Source organism: Plasmodium relictum (genome assembly GCF_900005765.1).
Source record: "Plasmodium relictum strain SGS1 genome assembly, chromosome: 5".
Taxonomy (NCBI): Eukaryota; Apicomplexa; class Aconoidasida; order Haemosporida; family Plasmodiidae; genus Plasmodium; species Plasmodium relictum.
This window is the reverse complement of record NC_041683.1, coordinates 293350-316300: the sequence shown is the minus strand read 5'-3', so window position 1 is coordinate 316300 and position 22951 is coordinate 293350. Positions and strand designations below refer to the sequence as shown.

Sequence of the window (22951 nt, the reverse complement as noted above, 5' to 3'; positions counted from 1 at the left end):
TCGTTCTAAAAAATAAACAAATTTATAGAATGTAAACTTCTATATTTATGTTCTCAAGAATTTTGTACATTTAAAAAAAATATATTTCTAATTTTTTATTTTGAAATTCTTAAAGATTAAAGACAATTTAAAAAAAAAAATTAAAATTTCTATAATTTTTCTTTAAAATTTGCCAACTTCTGGTTTTATGCTTCTTAAAGATATATTTAAATTACATAAATTTTTTATATTTGTCAACTTCATCGTAAGATTAATAATAATAAAAAATACAAAGCTAAATTTTTTGAATTATTATTAAATATAATATAAATTACTTGAAGTACTTGCTAATATTATTTATAAAATAATTTGTTTTTGCAAATTCAATGATTCTATTAAAAAGTATTAAATTTTATATTTTTTCAAGAAAAATCTTTAAATACTAAACATACGTTTAGTTTTAAATAAAAATATATAATTAATAGTTTATTTTTCTACTTTTTGAAAAATTTCCTTTTTAATCCCATTTATTTATAATTCCAAAGTTTTTATAGAAGGATTTTTTTTCTATTTCTTTTTTTTTTTTTTTTACAAATATATGGTTTATTAAAAATTTTAATTTATTTACTAAATTTTTATATTTAACAGTAAAAAAAAATTGAATTTTTTGTTTTTTTTTTACTTATAGATTCTTAAAAAGTTTATCCAAAAATTTTTTTTTTATTACAAATTATGAGAAGTAGAATATCAAAGAAAAAGTTTATTTTGAAGGTAACTTAAAGAAAAAAAAATGACATAATATGAAAAAAAATTTCTTTTTAATTTCATTTTTATCACTTTTAATACTATACTTTAGCAAAACATTAAGTTTTCAATTAAAAGATACGCGATTTTTTTATAATAGAAAAAAATTTATATCATGTATACAGAGATATAGCAAGAAAAAAATAGTAATAAATTTAAAAAAATCAATTTCTAATAAGATATCCTTAAAAAGTTCAAATGTTAATAAAGATGAAGTATATAAAGATATAAAAAGCTATGTTGAAAACATAGAATTTTCCAATAAAAATAAAAATGATAATACAAATAACTTAGGTAAAATTATTCTTAATAATTTTACTTCGGATTCGAATGATTGGAATAAAATTGTTTTTGATGATATGAATAATAAAGATATAAAAAACTTGATAAAATTTTTATATATAGAATATAAAAAGGCATTCTTATATATTGATGAAAAAAGAAAAAAAGCGGATAATATTTTTAATTCAGAAAAAATTAAATCATTGTTTGCTGCTTTAGGGTCTGTTACGATTGAAGACATGAATATAAATGAATTTCATAACCATTTAGAAATATATTTCATTCTATTAAAATTCTGTAAAGATAATTACATATCTTTTAGTTTTGTAAAAAACGAAATAATAAACGTAACGAATAAAATTATTGAATATTCACAAAATAATTTACATGATGAGAACGTATGCAATAATATTAAAAATGAATTTGTAAATATGCACAATTTAATAAAAGAAATAAAAAAGAATGATACTATAAGAGTGAATATCAGAAACTTCCTAGAAAGTTTAAATAGTAACATAGTGTTAAATAATAATAATATATTTTATTTTATAACAGAAATATTTTCATCAATGAATTTATTGATGGAAAATAACTCTGATTTAATTTATAAGTATGATTACATATTAAATCCTCATTTTTTCTTTTTATGTTTCTTTTCTCTGTATTCTTATAATTTGAGCAAATCACGTTTTTACTATTTTATGTTGTTAATTCATAATCATTTAAATATGAGTTTAAAAAATAATATTGTGAAATATGATGATGACTTAAATTATACTAAATATAAGAATTTTATTATTAATACTATTTTTGAAAAAGAAAAAATTGAATATGAATTTATCAAAGAAATTATAATAGAAAAGGACAGTAATACCAAGATCAAAAAAGTAGGGGAGACTATTATGGATGATCTAGATAAGGAATTAAGTTATGAAAAAGAAGTAGATAATTCCGTAAGCAGCGAAGATCCATTAACAAAGGGATACAAAAATATATTATTTAAAGAGTTATATGATAATGTATTGATAAAAATTTTACTTTTTTATATTTTTTTTTATTTCAGTGATCACTATTTTTGCATAACTATTTTATTAAATTTTAAAAACTTTATAAAAAACAAAAAACAGGATGAGGCCATAATGCAAATTACTAATTATTTTTTTTTTATATTATTGGACAATTTGTATCAAATAAGAGATTATTCCAAAATTATTTTACTTTTAAGTCTATTTAGAAACAATTTTAATACATTTAATAATAAAAACTTAATTAATATTAAAAAAATTTTTAATTCAATCATAAATGAAAACATGTATGAACAAAATTCGAATGTATCCAAATTACTTCTAGAAATTAATAATTCAATTAAAAACATAGAAAATGAAGGAAAAATTATGAATAAAAATAATATAGGTAACCTATATAAAAACAAAAATATAGATAATTATTTAAATGAGAATAATATAATTTTGAAAGATGGAAACCAAAAAGAAATTATAGAAGTAAAGGATAAACTTACTAAAGGGAGTGAAATATCAAATATTAACAATGAAAAAAATGAAAATACTAATTTAAATGATTCCTACAACATGAGAGAGAAGTTCAATCATTTTCTCTGGTATTTATTAAAAAATAAAGAATATGATAAAATTGAGCGTTTGGAAAAAAGAGATAATTTATATGTAAATAATAAAACATACAGTTTATTTATTCAGTCATTTTTAAGTAATCATAAGTATGAAAAAGTTTATAAAGTTTATAAGAAAATGAAATCAAAAAAAAATATACTTATCACATACTTAAATGTAAAACATTTGATACATAGTTTTAAAAAGTGTGATGTTGACAAAGGGGATGTATTAAATGAATTACAATTCATTAGTAAAGCATATTTGAATTTATATTTTTCAAAAGATTCATATTTTGTATTAACTAAAACTTTGCTATATAAACATATATGTGATTACTTAAAAAAAAAATGTGAAATGAAATTAATTATTGATATATTTAATTTTAATGAACTTTTAAAATATTTCATAAAATTTAAAAGTTTTATTAATTTAAAAAAATTATATTTCATGTTACTAAAATATTCATATATAAAAACTTATAAAACATATTTAATATTAATTAGATTTTTTAATAATTTAAATTATGAAATTCACAACGATTATGAAGATGAAATAGAAATTATGAAAGACTTAAGGAAAGAAAATGTTGAAGATATGAAAATGGAGATAGGAAATGAAATGAAATGTTCTTTAGAAAAAAATACAGAAATTTACAATGATATAAAAAATTTAAGGAAAAACAAGTTGTTTTATTACATTTATAAGGAGACAGATTCAAAAGAATTTGATTTATTTTATAAAATTTATGAGCTTTCAAAAAAGGATAAATATGACATCAGTTTATTTATCTTAAGTAATTTTATCACTGAGTATGTATTATTTGATTATGCTTCAGACGATATATTAGAAAGTGAATTAAGTAACATAAATAATATACTAAATATATTTTTTGAATCAATTAGTCTGTTTTTTTACAAACGAGACTATAAAGCGACGCTAAATATATATTTTTTTTTACTTTTATTTTTAAATTTTTATGTAACAAAATATATAAAAAATGATATTAAACATTCTACTTTTCTAAAAAAAAATACTTTAAATTTTTTTTTATCTCATAATTATGAAATAATTAAAATAAATAAGGATGACATATATACATATATACCATACTTTATATTAAATATTATTTCTTTATCTATAAAGCATTTAAAAAATGTTAAGTCTTTCAAAGAAATAGGTTCGTTATATTTACCATATGATACATATGATTTTAGTAAAAGTATTGACACAGTAAATTATAAGAATATAATGTATATATTTTTACTTCTAAAAAGAAATTTAATCTTAAACACTGAAAATATGGAGAAAGATGTATATGACAGACAAAAAAAAAGAAAAAATATAGCACAAAATACAAGTGAAATAAAAAGAAATTTTTTATATAAAGATGTAATTGAAAAAAATTATAAACAAATAAACATGGATGAAAATAACATATCTAATAAATACAATAACATTGCTGATGTTTTTGTCAAATTAAAATATACAATTGGTTCAAATAAAATAAATGAAGATTCTTTGAAGGAATTTTTATTCTATAAATTGAAAGTGTTTGTAAGTAATAAAGACACTAATTTATTAATAAATATATTGAAAGATATATTTTTTACTTATAACAATATTATTTATTTAAATGCAAGAGATTTCCTTAATATTTATGAAAAATTAAATGGGATTTATAGTAATATTTTGTCAATTCTAACTATTATTCTTTTTAATGAAAATAAGAACTTCAAAGAACATGATATTGAATCAAAGGATTCTAATGAAAAATTAGGAGGAAGTAATGAAACACATATTCTTGAATATATTAGTAATTTAAAATCTATGAATAAGACATATTTTAAAGATATGTTAAGTAATCAAAATTTACATAAAATTTTAAAGAAATACGAAAGTTTTATATATATGTGTATATATTTTGATTTAAATAAAAAAAAAGTAGACAATATCATAAATTTCTTAGAGTTTTCAAGAAAGGTAAATAAAATTTATATTTACCTAGGAAAATCCATAAAAAAATAGAAAAAAACTAAAAAAAAATACATATATATTTATATTTTTTTTTAATTTATTATTTTTAGTGTGATATTCCTCTTAGTATAGAAATTTTAATAGATGTATTTTCTTTATTCTTTGAAAGAAAAATGGTAAAAATTAAATTGTAAAAAAATAATAATATATTTCTTACATAATCAAATTACACTTTCATTATATTTTAATTTGTTTTTAGAATAATTTAATATTTAAAGAGTTTGACATATTTTCTTTGTCGAAAAAAACAAGTAACTTTGAATTATATTACATAGTCATGAAAGCAGGATTTTTTGAAGGTAAAGAGAAAAAAAAAAAATAAAAGGGTAAAAATAAATAAATATATATATATATTAATTTAAATTTAAAATTTTTACTTCATTTTTATATGTTTATTATTTGTAGAAAATGTTAGAATAATCTTGAAAGTCTTCAATATTGTATTAAATTTATTTAATGTAAAAAACATTCCATTAAATTTCTTTGAATGTATTCTAATAATTTTAAAAAAAAAAGGGAGATTTAAAGATATATATGATTGTACTGATCAAATGCATAGAGAACTAATAAATTATGAAAAAAATAAACCATTTTATAATTTGGAAAAATTAACATCTGATTTAAAAAATATTTTAGATAGATATAAAAAAGAGAAACAGTTTTAAAAAAATATAAACTTGTACTTTTTTTTTTAGCCTTTTTTTTATATAAATTTTTAATACACATTGATAATTTATGTTTATATAATAAATTTAATTTTTTATATTTATACATGCTTGTAATATTTTTTTTGTTTTTTTTAAATTTAAACAAATTTACTTTTTCATCAATTAACATATATAAGTACATGACTTCAAAAAATAACTTTTTATAGTATAATTTTTTCTGAGCTTTTAAAAAATTTATAAAAAAAAAATATAATATTAAATCTTCGTAAAATATATATATGTAAATAAAATTCATAAAAAATTACACAAATTTATGTTATTCTTGTACATATATATATATGTATTTTTTTTTTTTTTTTTTACAAATCGATCATAATATATAAAAAAATATAAGAAATACCATACAAAAAATAATTTTAGGAAAAAAAATATTCTTAAAATATTTTAAGTTTCATTTTTTTTTTATTATTATTATTTTTTTTAATTAAATGATAAATAATAAAGGAAAAATTAAAAATAAATGAAATAATTTATTTTTTAATATTCTTCATGGATATTGTAGATAAGCTTAGTTATATATTTTCCTTTTTTTTTATATTTAAATAATATAATAGACAATATAATATATTATATACATAATATGCAATAATGTACATAAAGCAAATAAAATTAAAAGGTTTTCGAACTTATAAAAATGAAACAATAATTGATTTTACTAAAGGAATTAATTGCATAGGTATTTTTATAATATAGTTATAATTTTATATCATTTATATTAATTCCTTATTTTTATTTTTTACAATTTTTTTTTTATATATTTCATTTTTATATATATTTTTAATATTTCATAGCAATATACTTTTTTTTAATTATTCTGTTTTATAGTTGGGTTTAATGGATCAGGAAAAAGTAACATTTTATTGGCAATTGAATTTATATTAAGTGATATGTGTGAGTACAAGCATATTTTTTTGCATGAAGGAATAGGAAATGCTGTTAGAAGTTGTTTTGTTGAGATCACTTTCGATAATTCAGAAAAATATTTTAGTATGTTTAAAGAAAGTGAAATTAAAATAAAAAAAGTTTTAGAAAATATGAAATGCGAAATATTTGTTAATGAAAAAAATATTAGTAAAAATCAATATGTTGAATTATTAGAAAGTTGCGGTTTATGTATTAATAACTTATACAATATCATTAAACAAGGACAAATTATAAAATTAAGTAATATGAAAGATGAGGAAATTTTAAATTATTTAAAAAGTATATTAGGTGCAAAAATATTTGAAGAAAAAAAAAGAGATGCCTTATCGATGTTGAAAGAATGTGATTCTAAAAAAGAAACAATTGAAAAAGAGTTTAATGATATGAATACTAAATTAGAAAGTTTACAGGAAGAATTTGAGAAATTTTTAATATATAAAAAATTAGAAAAAGAAAAAGTTCATTTAGAATATTTTTTAAATGAAATAAATTACAAAAATATCTATGAAGAAACTCAAATTTTAAAGTCAAAATTGCAAGAATTAAAAAATAAAATTCAAGATGAAGATAATATTTTAAATTTAAGTAATAATTCTAAGTCAGAATATACAGAAAAATTAAATAAAATGAAGTTAGAAATTGTCTCATACCAAAATGAGTTAGATAAAACTATTTCAGAAGAAATACAAAATAAAAGAAATATTGTACATTTACAAATTTTAATTGATGAAAAAAAGAAGGAAAAAAGTTTAAAAGAATCGAAAAATAAAAGTAAAATTGAAAATATGAATCAAATTAATGAATTTATTTCAAGAGTTAACGGAAAATTACAGAAACTTAAATCTGTTATCAATTTAAAAGAAAAAGAAATAGAAAATAAAAATAATGAAATAAATATGGTAATATTTTTAATGTTATTGATATATTAATTTATAAATAATAATAATAAAAGAATTTCAAATAAAAAGTTAATTTTATTTTTTTCTTAGTTATTATCAAAAAATAAGACAAAAAATACAAAGGAAGGTAGTTATTCTCATAATGTGAAAAAAATTGAGAAAATGATAAGTGATATTAATGCAGAAATATCATTTTTAGAAAAAGAGGTAAAAAAAAAAAATTAGTAAAGTAACATATAATTTTTTAATATATTATAATAATTTTATTTTATCTTTAGGTAATAAAAAATGAAAAATATTTAAAAGAATTAGAAGAGGAATCTAAACTTTTAAATAAAAATATTAAAGAGAATGAAACTTTATCTAAAAAATGCATCGATGAAATTAATGAACTAAATAATGTAAAATTTAAAAATTTTAAAGCATACAAAAATATGGAGAATTATTTTATTTTCATGTAATTTTTATTTTTTTTTTATTATATTTTTATAGAAGTCTGAAAGCTTAGTTGAACAAAAAAGACAGTTCCAACAAAAAATATCAGAAAGCACAGCAAATATGAACAACATCAAAAGCCAAATAATTGAAGTAAATGGTAAATAAATTTTATAAAATTTAATATTTTTTTCAAATATTTATACATATATATTACGTGATTGTATACTTTTTTTTTTAGATAAATATGATGAAATCATAAAAAGTTCTAATAAAGAAATTGTTAAAATGGTAGAACTTATTCTAGAAGACACGAACATAAATAATGATAATATTTTAGGATTTTTAATTGATAATATAAATGTTATAAATTTAAATTATACTAATAGATAAAATAAGAGATATACACTGTTGTATTAGAAATATGTATTTGATTTAACATATATATATATATTTTTTTATATAGGTAGATAAAACTTATGTTAAAGCTGTTGATACAATTTTAGAAAATCATTATTTTACATTAATTGTTAAGGATATGAAGACAGCCAAAAAAATAATCGAATTTATAGAAAAAAAAAGGGAGGAAAAAAAAAACAAGGAATTTGATTTTAAAGATTTTTTTTTTGGAAAATTAACCATAGTACCTTTATTAAACATAAAAAAATTTAATGATTTTGCATATCCTAATGATAAAAATATTGTTCCTTTAATAAATTGTATAAATTATAATAGTCAAATTTATGAATTTTTAAAAAATATTTTATTTAAAACTGTTATTGTGAAATCATTAGAATCTTGCCAAAATTATTTGGAAGAAAATTACAATTGTGTAAATATTGATGGAGATTATGTAAGATACATAAAAGAATATATACATATATATAATCATAATCACAAAATCACATAACATCATTTATTTGAAATATTCTGAGTGTGTACATATATTTTTTTTTATTATTTTTTAATAACAGTATATTTTATGTTTTAATTATTTTTTTTTAATATAATAATACTCGCTGTTTTTATATTTTTCTTTTTATGTTCAGTTAAGCAAACATGGTTTTATGTATGGTGGATATAATAAAAAAAAATATGGTATTTATACCATTTACAATAAGTTAAAAGAATTAAAAAAAGAAGAAAAAAACGAGAAAATTAATATTGAAGGATTGTATGATAATATTGAAAAAATAGATGATGAATTAAGAATCCTTTATGATAAGAAATCAACTTCGTTAGCTCAAAAAAATGGATGTGCAGCAACACTTAACTCAATTACTAACAATATACATATAAATGATGAGCATATTAGAACTACAAATGAAAAAATAAAGTCATTGCAAGAAAAAAAAGAAAGTCTTGAAGAATACAAAGATAAATTAAAAATACAAATATTGCATTTACGCAATAATAATATAAATCCTGATGAATCAAAAAAAGAAGAGCTTGATATTAATGCTTTAAATGATGAAGTAAAAAAGTTAAAAGAAGAACTTAATAAAATTAGAAACGAATATGATGATTTTAAGAGTAAGTTAGAATTGCTGTATCAGAAAAGAAATGAGGTAATTTTTTCTCATATTATTTTCCCCTATATATTTAAATGAATCAAAAACAAATATTTAAAATTTTCCTTTTTTATATTTAGAATGATTCTAATATATTTATGGAAGAATATGAAGATTTAGATATCGATGAATACAACAAAGAATTGAATGATAAAAAAAATTTAATTGAAAAGGCAAGGAGATTTATATAGGAAAATTAAGATGAAAAAAAATAAACTTTTAATATTATGACTTATTTTATTTTATTTTATTTCTTTTTAGATTGAAAAAGAGAAGATACATTGTGAACAAAAAATAAAACAAATTAATGTAAAAAATAAAAAATAAATATTAAGAGTTATATTAAATATTTCACTTTATTTTTTTATTTTTTTATAGAAAGAGATAGAAAATGTAAAATCAAATATAGATAAAATTTTAATAAATGAGAAGAAACATAAAAAAAAAATTTTAGATCTATGCCATCAGATGAATCAAATAAATGAAGAACTTAGAATTTTAGAGTAAACATATATATATATATGTTTAATAATGTAATTATTAAATATATTTTTTTTAATTTTATTAAATTCATATTTATAGAGGAAAGGAGGAAAATATAAGAAAAAAAAAAATTTTGTTACCTCAAGGAACAAAAGAATTAGAAGAATATAAAAATTATAATAAGACACAATTATCTGCAAAACTTAAATCGATAACACTTGTAAAAATGATGTGAAATTAATATAATTAATATTATGTATATGTGCATATACATAAATTTATACTTATAAATTTATCTAATTTTATAGGAGATAAAAAAATATTCAAATGTAAATGAAAAAGCAGGAGATAGATTAAATATGCTCATGAGTATGTTTTTATTAAATAAGAAAAAAAGCTTCAAGAGATATATTTCATAAATAATTGTTGCTTCATTTTATATTCCTTTCATCATTTATTATTATTTTATTTATCTTTTTTTTAAAGGTGATTTTAATGAACTAAAAAAGAGAAATGAAGAAATAACTGCTTCTTATAAAAATATTAAAGATATGATACAAGTATAGATAATTATTAAAAGTTAAAATATTTTAATTTCTAAAAATGTAAATTTTATTTTATTTTCCTTCATTTTGAAGCATATAGGGAAGAAAAAGGATGAAGCTTTAGAGGCTACCTATATTAAAATAAATAAATATTTTTCTGAGTATTTTTCATTACTTTTTAAAAATAGAAAAGCGAGCTTGGTAATAATATATATATATATATATATATATTTAGACGTAGGAAATATTTATTTGAAAATTTTCCTTTTTTTTTTTTGGTAGGTTTTGAAAAAAATGAGCGAAAAGGATTATAAAGATAAATTAAAGGAAATGAGTGAAAGAAAAGTAAAGAAAAAAATAATTGATGAAGAAGGTAAACAAAAACAAATATATATGTATAAAGTAGTAACAGTATAAGTATATTAGAAGCAATATAAATACAATAAATTGTTTAAAATTATTTTTTATAGCATATGTTGATAAAATCACAGGAATATCAATAAATATTACTTCAAATGAAGATGATAAAATGACTTATACAATTCAAGAATTGTCTGGTAATTAAATAAAAGAATTAAAATATATATATACATATTTATATGTTTTTCTTTTTTTTTTAAATAAATATAAAAAAAGTACACATTCATTTTTTTTGTTGGTTTATATTAACATAATGTATAATTATTTTTCTTAGGAGGGGAAAGGAGCATTGTTGCTATTTGTTTATTTTTATGCTTAAATAAAATTGATAATTTTTCCTTTTTCTTTTTTGATGAAATAGATGCAGCTTTAGATACAATACATAGAGATAATCTTTCGTTATTGTACGATAAAAATTAATAAAAATATATTATAAAAAATAATTAAATTTATTTTTGTTTTATTATTTTTTTTTTTTATAGATTAAAAGAACTAGCTAACAGAGGAACACAATTCATAATTACAACTTTTAGGTAAATTACATAAAACAATAGAAATAAATGAAATATTAATAAAAAAAAAAAAATAATAATAACATACATTGATGCTTATAATTCATGTTGAATTGTTCATTTTTATTTTTTGAAATAAAGAAAAGAGTTACTGGAATATTGTGAAAATCTGTATATAGTAAAAATAATAGATCGAGAAAGTTATATATCTAAAGGAACAAAAAAAGAAGCATACGATATAATTAGCATTGTAATGGAATTATTTTAAAAAAATTATGAACATATATGCATACACATTTTATTTTTTTGATTAAAAATATATAAAAATAATTTAGTGTACACCAAATATGAATTCAATAATAAATGCACTTCATTGTTATTTCTAATTTTTTTATTTGTTCGTTTTTTTTTTTCAGGAAGAAAAAAATGCCTTAGAAAATTAGAACAATTTATTTTTTTCTGTGGAAGAAGAAAAATTTTAGATAATTATATCAATTTATTTATTTATTTTTTATTTATTATTTTTTTTTTTTTATAACTTTTATGAACTTAAAAATTATTCACTTTATTATTTTATTTTTTTAAAATTGTGTGCATGAGTTATATATATATATATATTTTTTTTTCATAATAAAAATATTTATAAAAACATTTTTTTTCATATAATACTAATGAATACTTTAAACTAGGTCATTATAAGTGAACAAATATATAAAATATATAAAAAATATATATTTTAAATAAAGGAAAAAATATATCATACTTATTTTGTTATTTTATTTTATTTTTTTAAATCATAAAAAAAACTAAAATATGAGTGATATTAAAAATATAATATCTTCTATTTCTACTAATATAAATGAACCTACTAAAGAAGACGTCATTTATTTAGGCGAATGCAGTATAACGTAATCATTATAAAGAGATTTAAAAAAAAAAAAATTAATGAATTAATACAATAATAATATAAAAATATTATAGGAACTGAAATAATATTAAAACATATTGATAATTTATTTTTTTTTTAATAAATGTTTGTTTTAAAATACACTTTAAATTATAGTCTTATATTTTATGATATGATAATAAATAGTGTATTTTAGAGGAATAATATATATGTTTGAATGATAAATTTTTTATTGACATATATTTATATATATGTATATTTTTTTTTTTAACAGAGGACATAAAGATTTTTTTGAGGATGGAATATTTATTGATTTATTGTCTTTTGAGAGTTTTAGCTTGAACTGTTTAAAATATAATTATAATAGAATAAATAAATTAAATGAAAATAAAAAGCACAGATTTTATTTAAATATTAAAAAAATAAAAAAATTGTTAGAAACAATAGAAAAAAGTGAAGTAAAAAATTTGAATATTAATTGCGAAGGTGGTTTTAATGAGAAAAAAGTGTATGAATATAAATTTGAATATTCAATTTATGATTTGGAGACTAATACTTATATACAATTAGAAGAGTTGGATGATAATATAAGAAAAATATGTAACAGTATAATAAATCATAAAAATGAAGTAAAGAAAGAAAATTTAAATAAGTGGGTTAATGAGATAAAAGAAAGTAAATATGCAAAGAATCTAGTACAGCTTCCAAATGTTAAAATAAAAAATGAGAACTTACAGTGTGCAGTTTGTAAAGCTAAAAAAAATATTTGGTTAAATTTATCTGATGGATATATTGGATGTGGTCGTAAAATTTTTAATTATGGAGGAGGTTGTTTAAATAATGAGGAGGGAGCATCATTAAAACATTATTATGAAAGCGGAAAACAATACCCTTTAGTTGTTAAAATAGGTACTATTACTAAAGAAGGGGAAGCAGATGTTTTTTCTTATGCAGATGATGAAAATGATAGTGTATTAGATCCTTATATAGATGTACATTTAAAAAATTTAGGTATAAATATTGTGAATTTGCAAAAAACAGAAATAACTACATTGGAGAAGGAAATACAAGAAAATCAAAATATTAATTTTTCTTCTATACTTGATGAAAATGTACAAACAGTTTGTGAACAAGGGAAGATAGGCTTTATAAATTTGGGTAATACTTGTTATATGAATTGTGCATTGCAAGTTTTATTATCTATTAAAGATATAAGTTATAGATACTTAAATAATATTTACGACTTTTTATTAAGTTTAGATTATAAAAAGAAAACACATGAAGATTTATTTTTACAATATGCTAAGTTATGCTATATGGTATATCAAAAAGATTATATAAAAAAAAAAAAAAAATATATTAAAAATTTTAAAGAACAGTGTTTAGAAAGAAATGTAGAAGTAAATTACGATAGTGACATTGATGAAGAAAATTGTGTAAGTGTTGATCCATCTATGTTTCGAAATTGTATCAATCAAAAAAGTAATTCTTTTTGTAACAATAGCCAACAAGATATTTATGAATATTTGTCATATTTAATCAATGAGTTAATAAATAACGAAAATAATATATTTGAGAGAATATTAAAAAATAATAATAATAAAAGAAAATTGAATGAAACAGAAGAAAATGAAACTGAAAATAAAAAATTAAATTTCCCTTCATCTAATTCTCTAAATGAAATTTCTAAAACAAAAAATGAAGGATCACTTTTTAATTATTTCACTTTTGAAATAGAACAAACAATAGTAAGTGATGAAAGTAATAAAAGTGTAAGTTCTTTTCAAAGTATTATATTATCTTTAGATATTCCACTAGACAGTTCTATATTAAAGGGAAGTGAAGATGATTTAAAAAATGTAAAAGTTTCTTTAATAGATTGCTTAAAAAATTATATTAAGAAGGATAATATAGAGGAATATTATTGTCAAAAAGAAAAAAAAAAAATATGTGCTCAGAAATATATGAAATTCAAAACATTTCCTCCTTATCTTTTTATTCATCTTAAACGTTTTTATGCAGATGAAAATTGGTGTGCAAAAAAAATTAATATTTCTGTTGAAACGGATGAGCATTTAAATTTGGAATTTATGAGGGCAGAAGTAAACCTAAACAATGAAGTAAATGAGAGTACTAATACAAATCATAAAAATGAAAGTTCCAAAAATGAAAGTTCTATTTTGGAAGAATATAACCATGTTTTAGAGTCCTTATTAGATTTAGGTTTTGAAAATGATAAAGCAATTGAAGCCATTAAAAAAGTTAAGGTAAAAAATGTTGACAATTGCATATCGTATATTTATGGTGAAGATTCAGTAGAATTAGATCATGAATCAAGTTACCAAAAATCAGAAATAAACTCTAATAATTTAGATTCTATTGTTAGTCTAGGAGTAAAAAAAGAAGTAGCAATGGCGTCTCTTTTAATAAATAAAAATGATTTACAAAAATCGATTGATTACATTTTTTCAAATTTAGATATTTTAACAGAAAGTAAATGCAATTTAATTATAAATAGTCACAAATGTAACGATGGTTTAGGTAAAATAAAAATATATACATTGAAAAATATTTATATATAATATATTAAAAAAATTAATCTTAAAATAATGGAACTTCAAAAATAAAAAATGATCAGTAAAAATTTATATATATGCCTGAATATTTTTTTTTTTTTATAGCTAATTATGAATTAGTAGCATCAATAGTACACATAGGAGGCAATGCCAATTCTGGCCATTATATATGCTATATAAAAGATGATTCTAAGTAAAAAGAAAAAATTGAAATAAAAATATAGTAAATTCATTATTTTTTCTTTTAATAATTCATATATATATATACATATATTTTTTTAAGGTGGTATGTGTGCAATGACAATAAAATTGGTTTGTGTAATACAAATTTAGGTAAAGATACAGCATATATTCATTTATATAAAAGAGTATAATTATTAATAATAGTATTTTTTCTTAATATTTTTCATTGTTTTATTTTATTTTATTTTATCTTCTATTTTTTTTTTTTTTTTTTTAACTTATTTTTATATTTTTGAGCAAATATTATTCTAATATCAAATACGACCAAAAAATTGAAAAAAAAAACAAATAAAACAAAGTTGTATAGTTAAAAAAAATAAATTTGTGAAATTAAAATACATCATATATATAGGCAATTTTTGGAGTTAAATTATATTTTAACAAAAAATTTGTATTTATAAATTATTTTTTTTGAGAATTTAAATATATTCCTCTAGCTATAGAAGAAGGAATTTGCAAAATAGAATTAGGTATATTTGTTATTATTTTATTAATTTTATTAATAATATGACCAAAATATACATTGTATGATTTTAAATTTACTAGATCTTCTGTTTCTTTTTTATCTAAAACTGTATTTTCGTAGACTGATAATTTTATGAAGTTATTAAGTTTATATTCTTTATACATAGAACCAAATATTTTATTTTTATAAAGAGTAAACGATATATAATTTTCATTCATTATAAACAAATAAACGTTACTTTCTTTTAAATATGGGGTGATAGCTTCAAATGGGGTATTCTTTACTGAAATTTTCATTAATGTGTTTTTAACCATATGCATACGTACATGAGGTCTAGGCATGTTTATTAGTAAATCCATTCTTAAATTCGGTGTTAATTTAAAACTGTTTAATTGAATTAATAATTTTGTCACTTTTAAAATTCTCCTAATTTTCCTGATAGTTTCTTCTTTTCCTTCTCTCGTATTTCTGTATCCATCACATTTTCTACTTTTTAAAGAAAACTTTATATTTTTATATATTTTTTTTTTTTCAATTGAATTTTTAATAAAAACACTTTTTAAGAAACAAGTAATTCCTTTTCTTCTTAAGAACGTAACTCTCTTTTTTATTGGAGATGCTGATATAACTATAGAGTTTTTATATATGTTATATTTTTCAAAATTTTTTGAATAATCAGTATATTTAATATAAATAAAATACAATAATAATGAAAATAAGAAATATTTAGCATTTATTTTTTTTATAAACATTATATAAATAGCAGCATTTATTTTAGAGAAAAAAAAAGTATAAAAATTGTTTTTTTTATAGATTTGGGTTCCTTTTTATTTTACATTATTATATATTTTTTTTTATTATATTCATTTATTTATTACGTATTTGTTTTTTAATCTTATATGAAATATTATTTTGTGTAGTTCTTTTTTGTTCATTTTTTATAATTTTTTTTTTTTATCCATCATTGACCTTTTTAAATAATGTATATTCTGAAAACATATATCCTTTTTTTTGGAATACTTCTTTTACTAAGTTCTTACAAATTATTATGTTAAAAAGTAAATTAAATCAATTTTAATATATTATAAGTAAGCTATTTATTAAATATACTTAAGAAAAATAACTTAAAAAAAAAAAAAAAAAGATGAATATATGATGTATTGTTTTTTTAAATAAGTCATAATATAATAGTATTCATTACTAATAAAAAAGATGAAAAAGTAAATGATCTATTCTATTATTAAATCAATAAATTCACTTTAAGTAAATAATTTATTTTTATTTAAAAAATTTGTACTTTTTTTATTTTTGTTGATGTATAGGTATATATGCGTATACATATTTGCACATTTAATAAATTTTTATCAAAACAAAAATCTTAGCTTGAAATTCATAATTCAAGAAAAGTTAATTCATTTAAAATAAATGCATGTATTATATTTCTTATAAGAAAATATTTGAAATGATGAAAAGTTGATTGCTTCACAATTAAAATGGTGTTAATTATATGAAGAATACTGAAATAAAAATTTGAACTTTAATAAATAATGTAATTGTTAAAATTATACTTATATAGAAATTCATAAATAAAAAAAAATTATATTATCCAAATAAAACAATATATATAACAAAAGTTTAATTTTAATTATATTACTATTATTATAAAAGAAATAAAAAGTAAAAGATAATGTAGTTTATAAAATAAGTGTGTTAAATATATAAAAATTATAAATAAAATTGTTAAATTGAAAAATACAAATATATAAAAAATAAAGAATACTGTTAAAAAAAAACAAAAAATGGAAGTTCATGAAAATATAGAAAGTGATATAGAAAGTGATGGAAATGAAATAAAAGTAAATGAAATATATAATAAAAGTAGTTTTATTAACAGTAGAGGGGCAAGATTAATTCGTATAATGTCTGAGTTTGTTGGTGTACAGGATGCATTAAAAGATGAGGGTATTTTTTTTACTGTTGTAGTTTTTGGTTCATCTAGGTCTTTAAGCAAAGAAAAATATGAATCAAAAAAAAGAACTTTTGAAAAAAAGCTAGAATATTTTAATGAAAAAATAAGAAATAATATTGAACTAGTAGATGAAGAACTAAGAAAATATAACCATATAAAAAAGGAATTAGAAAATCTACAAAAATTAAAGTGGACTATTGAATATTATAAAAAAATATATGAGCTTTCAAAGAAGTTAACTTTATTTTTTAACACTGATGAAGGTCAAAAAACAGTGAATAATATATCATCTCATTTACCAAAAGTTCATAATTTTTTTCCTAATAAAAAAGAAGAAAAAAATCCTCATATTTTTACTGTTGCCATATGTACAGGAGGTGGGCCAGGATTTATGGAAGCAGCAAATAAAGGAAGTAAGGAAGCAGGTGGGAAATCTATGGGTTTCATGATTTCTTTACCTTTTGAAAAGGGAGCAAATCCTTATGTTGATATAGGTTTATCTTTTAAATTTCATTATTTTTTTACAAGAAAATTTTGGCTTATTTATTTATCACTAGCTTTTATTATATTACCTGGAGGTTTTGGAACATTAGATGAAATGATGGAAATTTTGACTTTAAAACAATGTAAGAAATTTAAAAGAGATGTACCGATTGTTCTTCTTGGAAAAAAATTCTGGTTAGATATTTTGAATTTTCAAAAATTAGTTGATTATGGTGTTATATCTCAAAAAGATTTAGATTGCATATTTATTACTGATTGTGTTGATGAAGCTTATAACTTTGTAATTAGTCAATTAACAAATACTCCCTTTTTATCTGATAGTATAGAAAATTCTACTTAAATATTATTAAACAAATTACTAAATACGTTAATAATTATATTTCTTTCATATTCACTGAAAATTAAAATATACAATTTTAAGTAACAATTTAGAATTTCTTTTCTTTTTCAATATATACATATTATTGTTAAAAATATGTATCTGCTTCATTTTTCTATTCTGAGTTTAAAACCATAATTTTTCTAAGCAAAATTTTTTTTTAATTATTTTATTTTTTTAGCAATAAATATTTTATTTCTCAAGTTTTTAATTCTTTATTTTATAAACATGTATCTCACTTAGGCTATCTATACCTATTCAGCACTTCAATTTTTTTCTCATTTTACCTAAATATATTTTATTTTTAATTCATCTTTTGGTTTTAGCTCATAATGTATTTTATTTCAATTATAAATCATATATATATATATATATATTGATTTTAATATTTATAAATTATTTTAATCGAATAAAGTTATATATGTATATATGTTTTTTTAAGGAACTTATAGTATAAAAATAACTTCTACTTTTAACTTAAATGCTAAGTTGCATAAAGTAATAATTAAAATATATTTAATAAAATAAAAGAACACTGAAAGATAATTTATTTTTAACATTTTGTAAAATATCTTTAAAAACATAAAAAAAACAAAATTAAAATATATCCTTTTAACATGAACTATAAATTTAAAGAAATGCTTAAAATTTTAACATTTGAATTAATTATATATATTTTTTTATTTTAACACATTTTTTTTTTTTTTTTTTGTTAGGCATTTAACACGCAACTTTATTTTAAAATATAATAATATTTTTTAAAAATTAATTGAACTAAAAAAAATCCGAAGTATTTTTAAGTCGAAAAAAAATATCCATGATTAAATTTTTTCTTCTTTTAAATATAACATGAGTAATTTTAAAAATCAAAAGAGAAGAAAAAATAACTTAAATAAAAATAAGAAAAATGGAAAGTTTTAATAAAAATATCACAGAAGAAGATTATTATTTAAAATTGAAAAATTTAAAAAAACAAATTGATATTTTAAATATTCAGGTACTAAAAAAAATAAAATAAAATAAAATATTTATATTATATATATATATAACTATCACAAGATATAACTTTTTTTTTTTTCACACATTTTTATTTTGTTTAATTTTTATTATCATGGTGTATGAATTGTTGTATTTACTTTTTACTAAATTTTTTTTGTACATAATTATTCCAAAAAGCATAAATATGCAGTTATTCATTTTTAATTAATATAAATATTTTTCCTTTTCATTATTTATATAGGAAGAATATATCAAAGAGGAGCACAAAAATTTGAAAAGAGAATTAATAAGATCAAAAAATGAAATAAAAAGAATACAAAGTGTTCCCTTAATAATAGGACAATTTTTAGATATTATAGACAATAATTATGGGATAGTTAGTAGTACTGCAGGTTCTAATTATTACGTAAGAATATTATCAACATTAAACAAGGAGGATCTTAAACCATCAGTAAGTGTAGCATTACATAGACATAGTCATTCAATAGTAAACATTTTACCTTCTGAATCAGATAGTAGTATACAATTATTACAAGTGACAGAAAAACCAAATGTTAAATATACAGACTTAGGTGGTTTAGATACACAAAAACAAGAGATGAAAGAAGCAGTTGAATTGCCATTAACATGCCCAGAGTTATATGAAAAAATAGGAATAGAACCACCTATGGGAATATTGATATATGGACCTCCTGGTACTGGGAAAACAATGTTAGTTAAAGCTGTTGCTAATGAAACAAAAGTTACTTTTATTGGAGTTGTTGGTTCAGAATTTGTTCAGAAATATTTAGGAGAAGGGCCAAGAATGGTACGTGATGTTTTTAGATTAGCAAGAGAAAATTCACCATCAATTATTTTTATTGATGAAGTTGATGCAATTGCTACAAAAAGATTTGATGCTCAAACAGGTGCTGATAGAGAAGTTCAAAGAATACTATTAGAATTATTAAACCAAATGGATGGTTTTGACAAATCAACAAATGTTAAAGTTATTATGGCTACGAATAGAGCTGATACTTTAGATCCAGCTTTATTGAGACCGGGAAGATTAGATAGAAAAATAGAGTTTCCTTTACCAGATAGAAAACAAAAAAGGTTAATTTTTCAAACTATTATTAGTAAAATGAATGTAAGTAGTGATGTTAATATTGAAAATTTTGTAGTCAGGACTGATAAAATTAGTGCAGCTGACATTGCTGCTATAGCACAAGAAGCTGGTATGCAAGCCATTAGAAAAAATCGTTATATTATTACTGCTAATGATTTTGAACAGGGTTATAGAACCCATGTTAGAAAGCAATTAAGAGATTATGAATTTTATAATATATAAATAATGATAAAAAATTTGGAATAAAATAAATATTGTATTTAGACATATATATATATGTTTATTTTTTTTTTTTGCACTACAAAATTTTTAAATATATTTAATAGAAATTTAAAGAATTTTTTTTATGGAGATATAAAAAAAAAAATTTCTTTTTTTTTATATTATCTTATTACTAGATCAGTGTATATATTGAAAAGTAATATTTTATTTGAATTTATAAAATTTTACCCTATTTTACCATTTATTATTATTATTATTATTCTTTCCTTTTTTTTTTTTACATTAACGTATTATAATATAATAATAAATAATTTTATAATTCCGTATATTTCTATATATATATTTTAAATTATTTATTTTTACTTAAAAAAAAAAGAAGATTTAATATTTATGTTTTCAATAAAGGTAAAAAAATGAGCTAGAAAAAATTTTTATTTGACATTTTACCAAAATAAATAAAAATATTATTTATCTATGTAAAAATAAAAAATATTAAAAATAGTTCTTATACTGTTTTCCACCTTTTTTGTATAAATTTAATAATTATGGATATAGTTATTAAAGGCTCATATAAAAATAAAAAAATTATAAAAGAGAAATAAAGAAATTTCAAGCTTAATATTAGGAAAAGTGTTTAATATATATATATATATTTTTAAACTAGGTTAAAAATATGTAACACTTTCAAAAGGAAGATGAGAAACAGAGCCAAATTCCCTCAGTATAACAGATCCTTCATCATCTAAAACTAGCCAAGTAATACCGCAATTATAACTTGAAAATCTTAACCAGGCAAATAAAGGAAGTTGCAAGGCTCTACATAAAAAATATCTTATAACATTTCCATGGCAAATTACTAATTGATACTCATCTTCATCACCAGTAGGTTGGTAAAAATAAGTTTCATATGCTTTATTTATTCTTTTATTATCTTCTTTAATTTTTTGTGCATCAAATTTGGAGTTTTTAGGAATAGGATCAGGTAAATATGGAGTACCTTCATTTAAATTAGGATCATTTATTAATTTTGCTTCAGGAAAATATTTACTTATTATATGTGCTGTTTCTTTAGCTCTTATAATATCTGAATGATAAATAACACTAATTTTTTTATTATTTAATATGTCTTTTAATTTTTTTCCTGTTATTTCAGCTTGATTACATCCTTCTTTAGTTAAGTGTTTTGATTCTTCATTATCTTTGTATTTTCTTTCATACTGACCATGTCTAACTAATATAATATTTTTCAATACTGTTTTATCCTTTTTGCCTTCATTTTTTTCGTTTTCCTTCTTTTCAATATTTTTTAAGTTTGGATTATAATAATAATCATACTTATAATTCCATTTATAAAGAATATATTTTTCATACACATATGTGAGAAATATTGATAAAGATATTGAAGTAGCAGCTGTATAAAATACATATTTCTTTTTATTCTCTTTTATATATTTAACTTCAATGTTTTTTTTTGCTTCACTAAATTTTCTTTGAAAATAAAAATTAGTCTTAACATTTTTTGCGAAATTTAATTTATTGAAAATTTTTTGATACATTTTCACTATTTATATATTTTCATGTATCTTAAAAATATTTAAACTTATATTGATATTTATATAAATATACTTATATATATATATTTTTTTTTTTTTTGATAAGAAAATTAATTACAACAAATTACTTCATTATAAGGTTTATACACATTTAAATATAAAGTTTTAAAAACTTCATATTACCTACTTACTAAAATATTAAATGCTTATTTTTAACATTTATATTGAAATATATTTCGTGTGATTTTTTTTTTTTACATTCATGTTTATATACATACATATTTTATTTAACTTAAAAATAAGCATAAATTTTTTATTGACGCGTCAAAAGTGAGAGAAAAAAAAAAAAATTAGTAACATTATTGATGTATAATAATGAAATAATTTTTATTTGTTTAAATATTATCAAAAAAAAGTTTAGTGTACTTGCATATTCCTTTTACTAGAAAAAAAGTTATTTTTTTATAAAGTTGTGACAAAAACAAAAATTAAATATCATAAAAAGAGTGAGGTATAAAATATATATTACTATTTTATTTAATTCTTTTCTTTTCTTTTTTCTTTTTTCTTTTTATTGAGATTTATCAATATAAATCAATTATATTTAAAAGTGAAAAAAAAAAATTTTCTCGTGAAATTTTATAAAAGTATTTTAAAGATAATTCAAAATATTAATTATGGATTAAAAAAAAATATAAAAAATTAAATAAAATTTTTAAAACTTAAATATTTTATTATTATTTGTTTTCTTTCTATTATTAGAACTTTTATTAATACT

At 18.6% G+C, this 22951-nt stretch overlaps 7 protein-coding genes across 7 annotated transcripts; 5 read left to right on the top strand and 2 right to left on the bottom strand.

Annotated features, from left to right (window-relative positions):
• Positions 1–779: 779 nt before the first annotated feature.
• Positions 780–5395, top strand: PRELSG_0509300 (conserved Plasmodium protein, unknown function; the record flags this gene model as incomplete). The annotated part of the gene is made up of 4 exons (XM_028675347.1): positions 780–4676; positions 4781–4846; positions 4930–5029; positions 5136–5395. The coding sequence occupies 4 exons, from the start codon at positions 780–782 to the stop codon at positions 5393–5395; spliced, it is 4323 nt and encodes a 1440-aa protein (XP_028531944.1).
• A 651-nt stretch (positions 5396–6046) lies between these two features.
• PRELSG_0509200 (chromosome associated protein, putative) lies at positions 6047–11690 on the top strand (the record flags this gene model as incomplete). The annotated part of the gene is made up of 21 exons (XM_028675345.1): positions 6047–6134; positions 6284–7281; positions 7372–7488; positions 7560–7682; positions 7774–7876; positions 7958–8079; positions 8183–8569; positions 8766–9284; positions 9368–9460; positions 9549–9596; positions 9666–9790; positions 9870–9990; positions 10079–10139; positions 10257–10330; positions 10409–10516; positions 10598–10688; positions 10786–10872; positions 11010–11139; positions 11218–11268; positions 11389–11497; positions 11664–11690. 21 exons carry the CDS (start codon positions 6047–6049, stop codon positions 11688–11690), a joined length of 3582 nt encoding a protein of 1193 aa, XP_028531943.1.
• Positions 11691–12060: 370 nt separating this feature from the next.
• On the top strand, positions 12061–15104 carry USP13 (ubiquitin carboxyl-terminal hydrolase 13, putative; the record flags this gene model as incomplete). The annotated part of the gene is made up of 4 exons (XM_028675344.1): positions 12061–12155; positions 12429–14695; positions 14836–14923; positions 15014–15104. The coding sequence occupies 4 exons, from the start codon at positions 12061–12063 to the stop codon at positions 15102–15104; spliced, it is 2541 nt and encodes an 846-aa protein (XP_028531942.1).
• Positions 15105–15375: 271 nt separating this feature from the next.
• On the bottom strand, positions 15376–16191 carry PRELSG_0509000 (50S ribosomal protein L10, putative; the record flags this gene model as incomplete). The annotated part of the gene is made up of 1 exon (XM_028675343.1): positions 15376–16191. One exon carries the CDS (start codon positions 16189–16191, stop codon positions 15376–15378), a length of 816 nt encoding a protein of 271 aa, XP_028531941.1.
• A 1047-nt stretch (positions 16192–17238) lies between these two features.
• Positions 17239–18252, top strand: PRELSG_0508900 (lysine decarboxylase-like protein, putative; the record flags this gene model as incomplete). The annotated part of the gene is made up of 1 exon (XM_028675342.1): positions 17239–18252. One exon carries the CDS (start codon positions 17239–17241, stop codon positions 18250–18252), a length of 1014 nt encoding a protein of 337 aa, XP_028531940.1.
• Positions 18253–19198: 946 nt separating this feature from the next.
• PRELSG_0508800 (26S proteasome AAA-ATPase subunit RPT3, putative) lies at positions 19199–20620 on the top strand (the record flags this gene model as incomplete). The annotated part of the gene is made up of 2 exons (XM_028675341.1): positions 19199–19288; positions 19532–20620. The coding sequence occupies 2 exons, from the start codon at positions 19199–19201 to the stop codon at positions 20618–20620; spliced, it is 1179 nt and encodes a 392-aa protein (XP_028531939.1).
• A 665-nt stretch (positions 20621–21285) lies between these two features.
• PGM2 (phosphoglucomutase-2, putative) lies at positions 21286–22176 on the bottom strand (the record flags this gene model as incomplete). Its single annotated transcript, XM_028675340.1, has 1 exon — positions 21286–22176. The coding sequence occupies one exon, from the start codon at positions 22174–22176 to the stop codon at positions 21286–21288; it is 891 nt and encodes a 296-aa protein (XP_028531938.1).
• Positions 22177–22951: the final 775 nt, after the last annotated feature.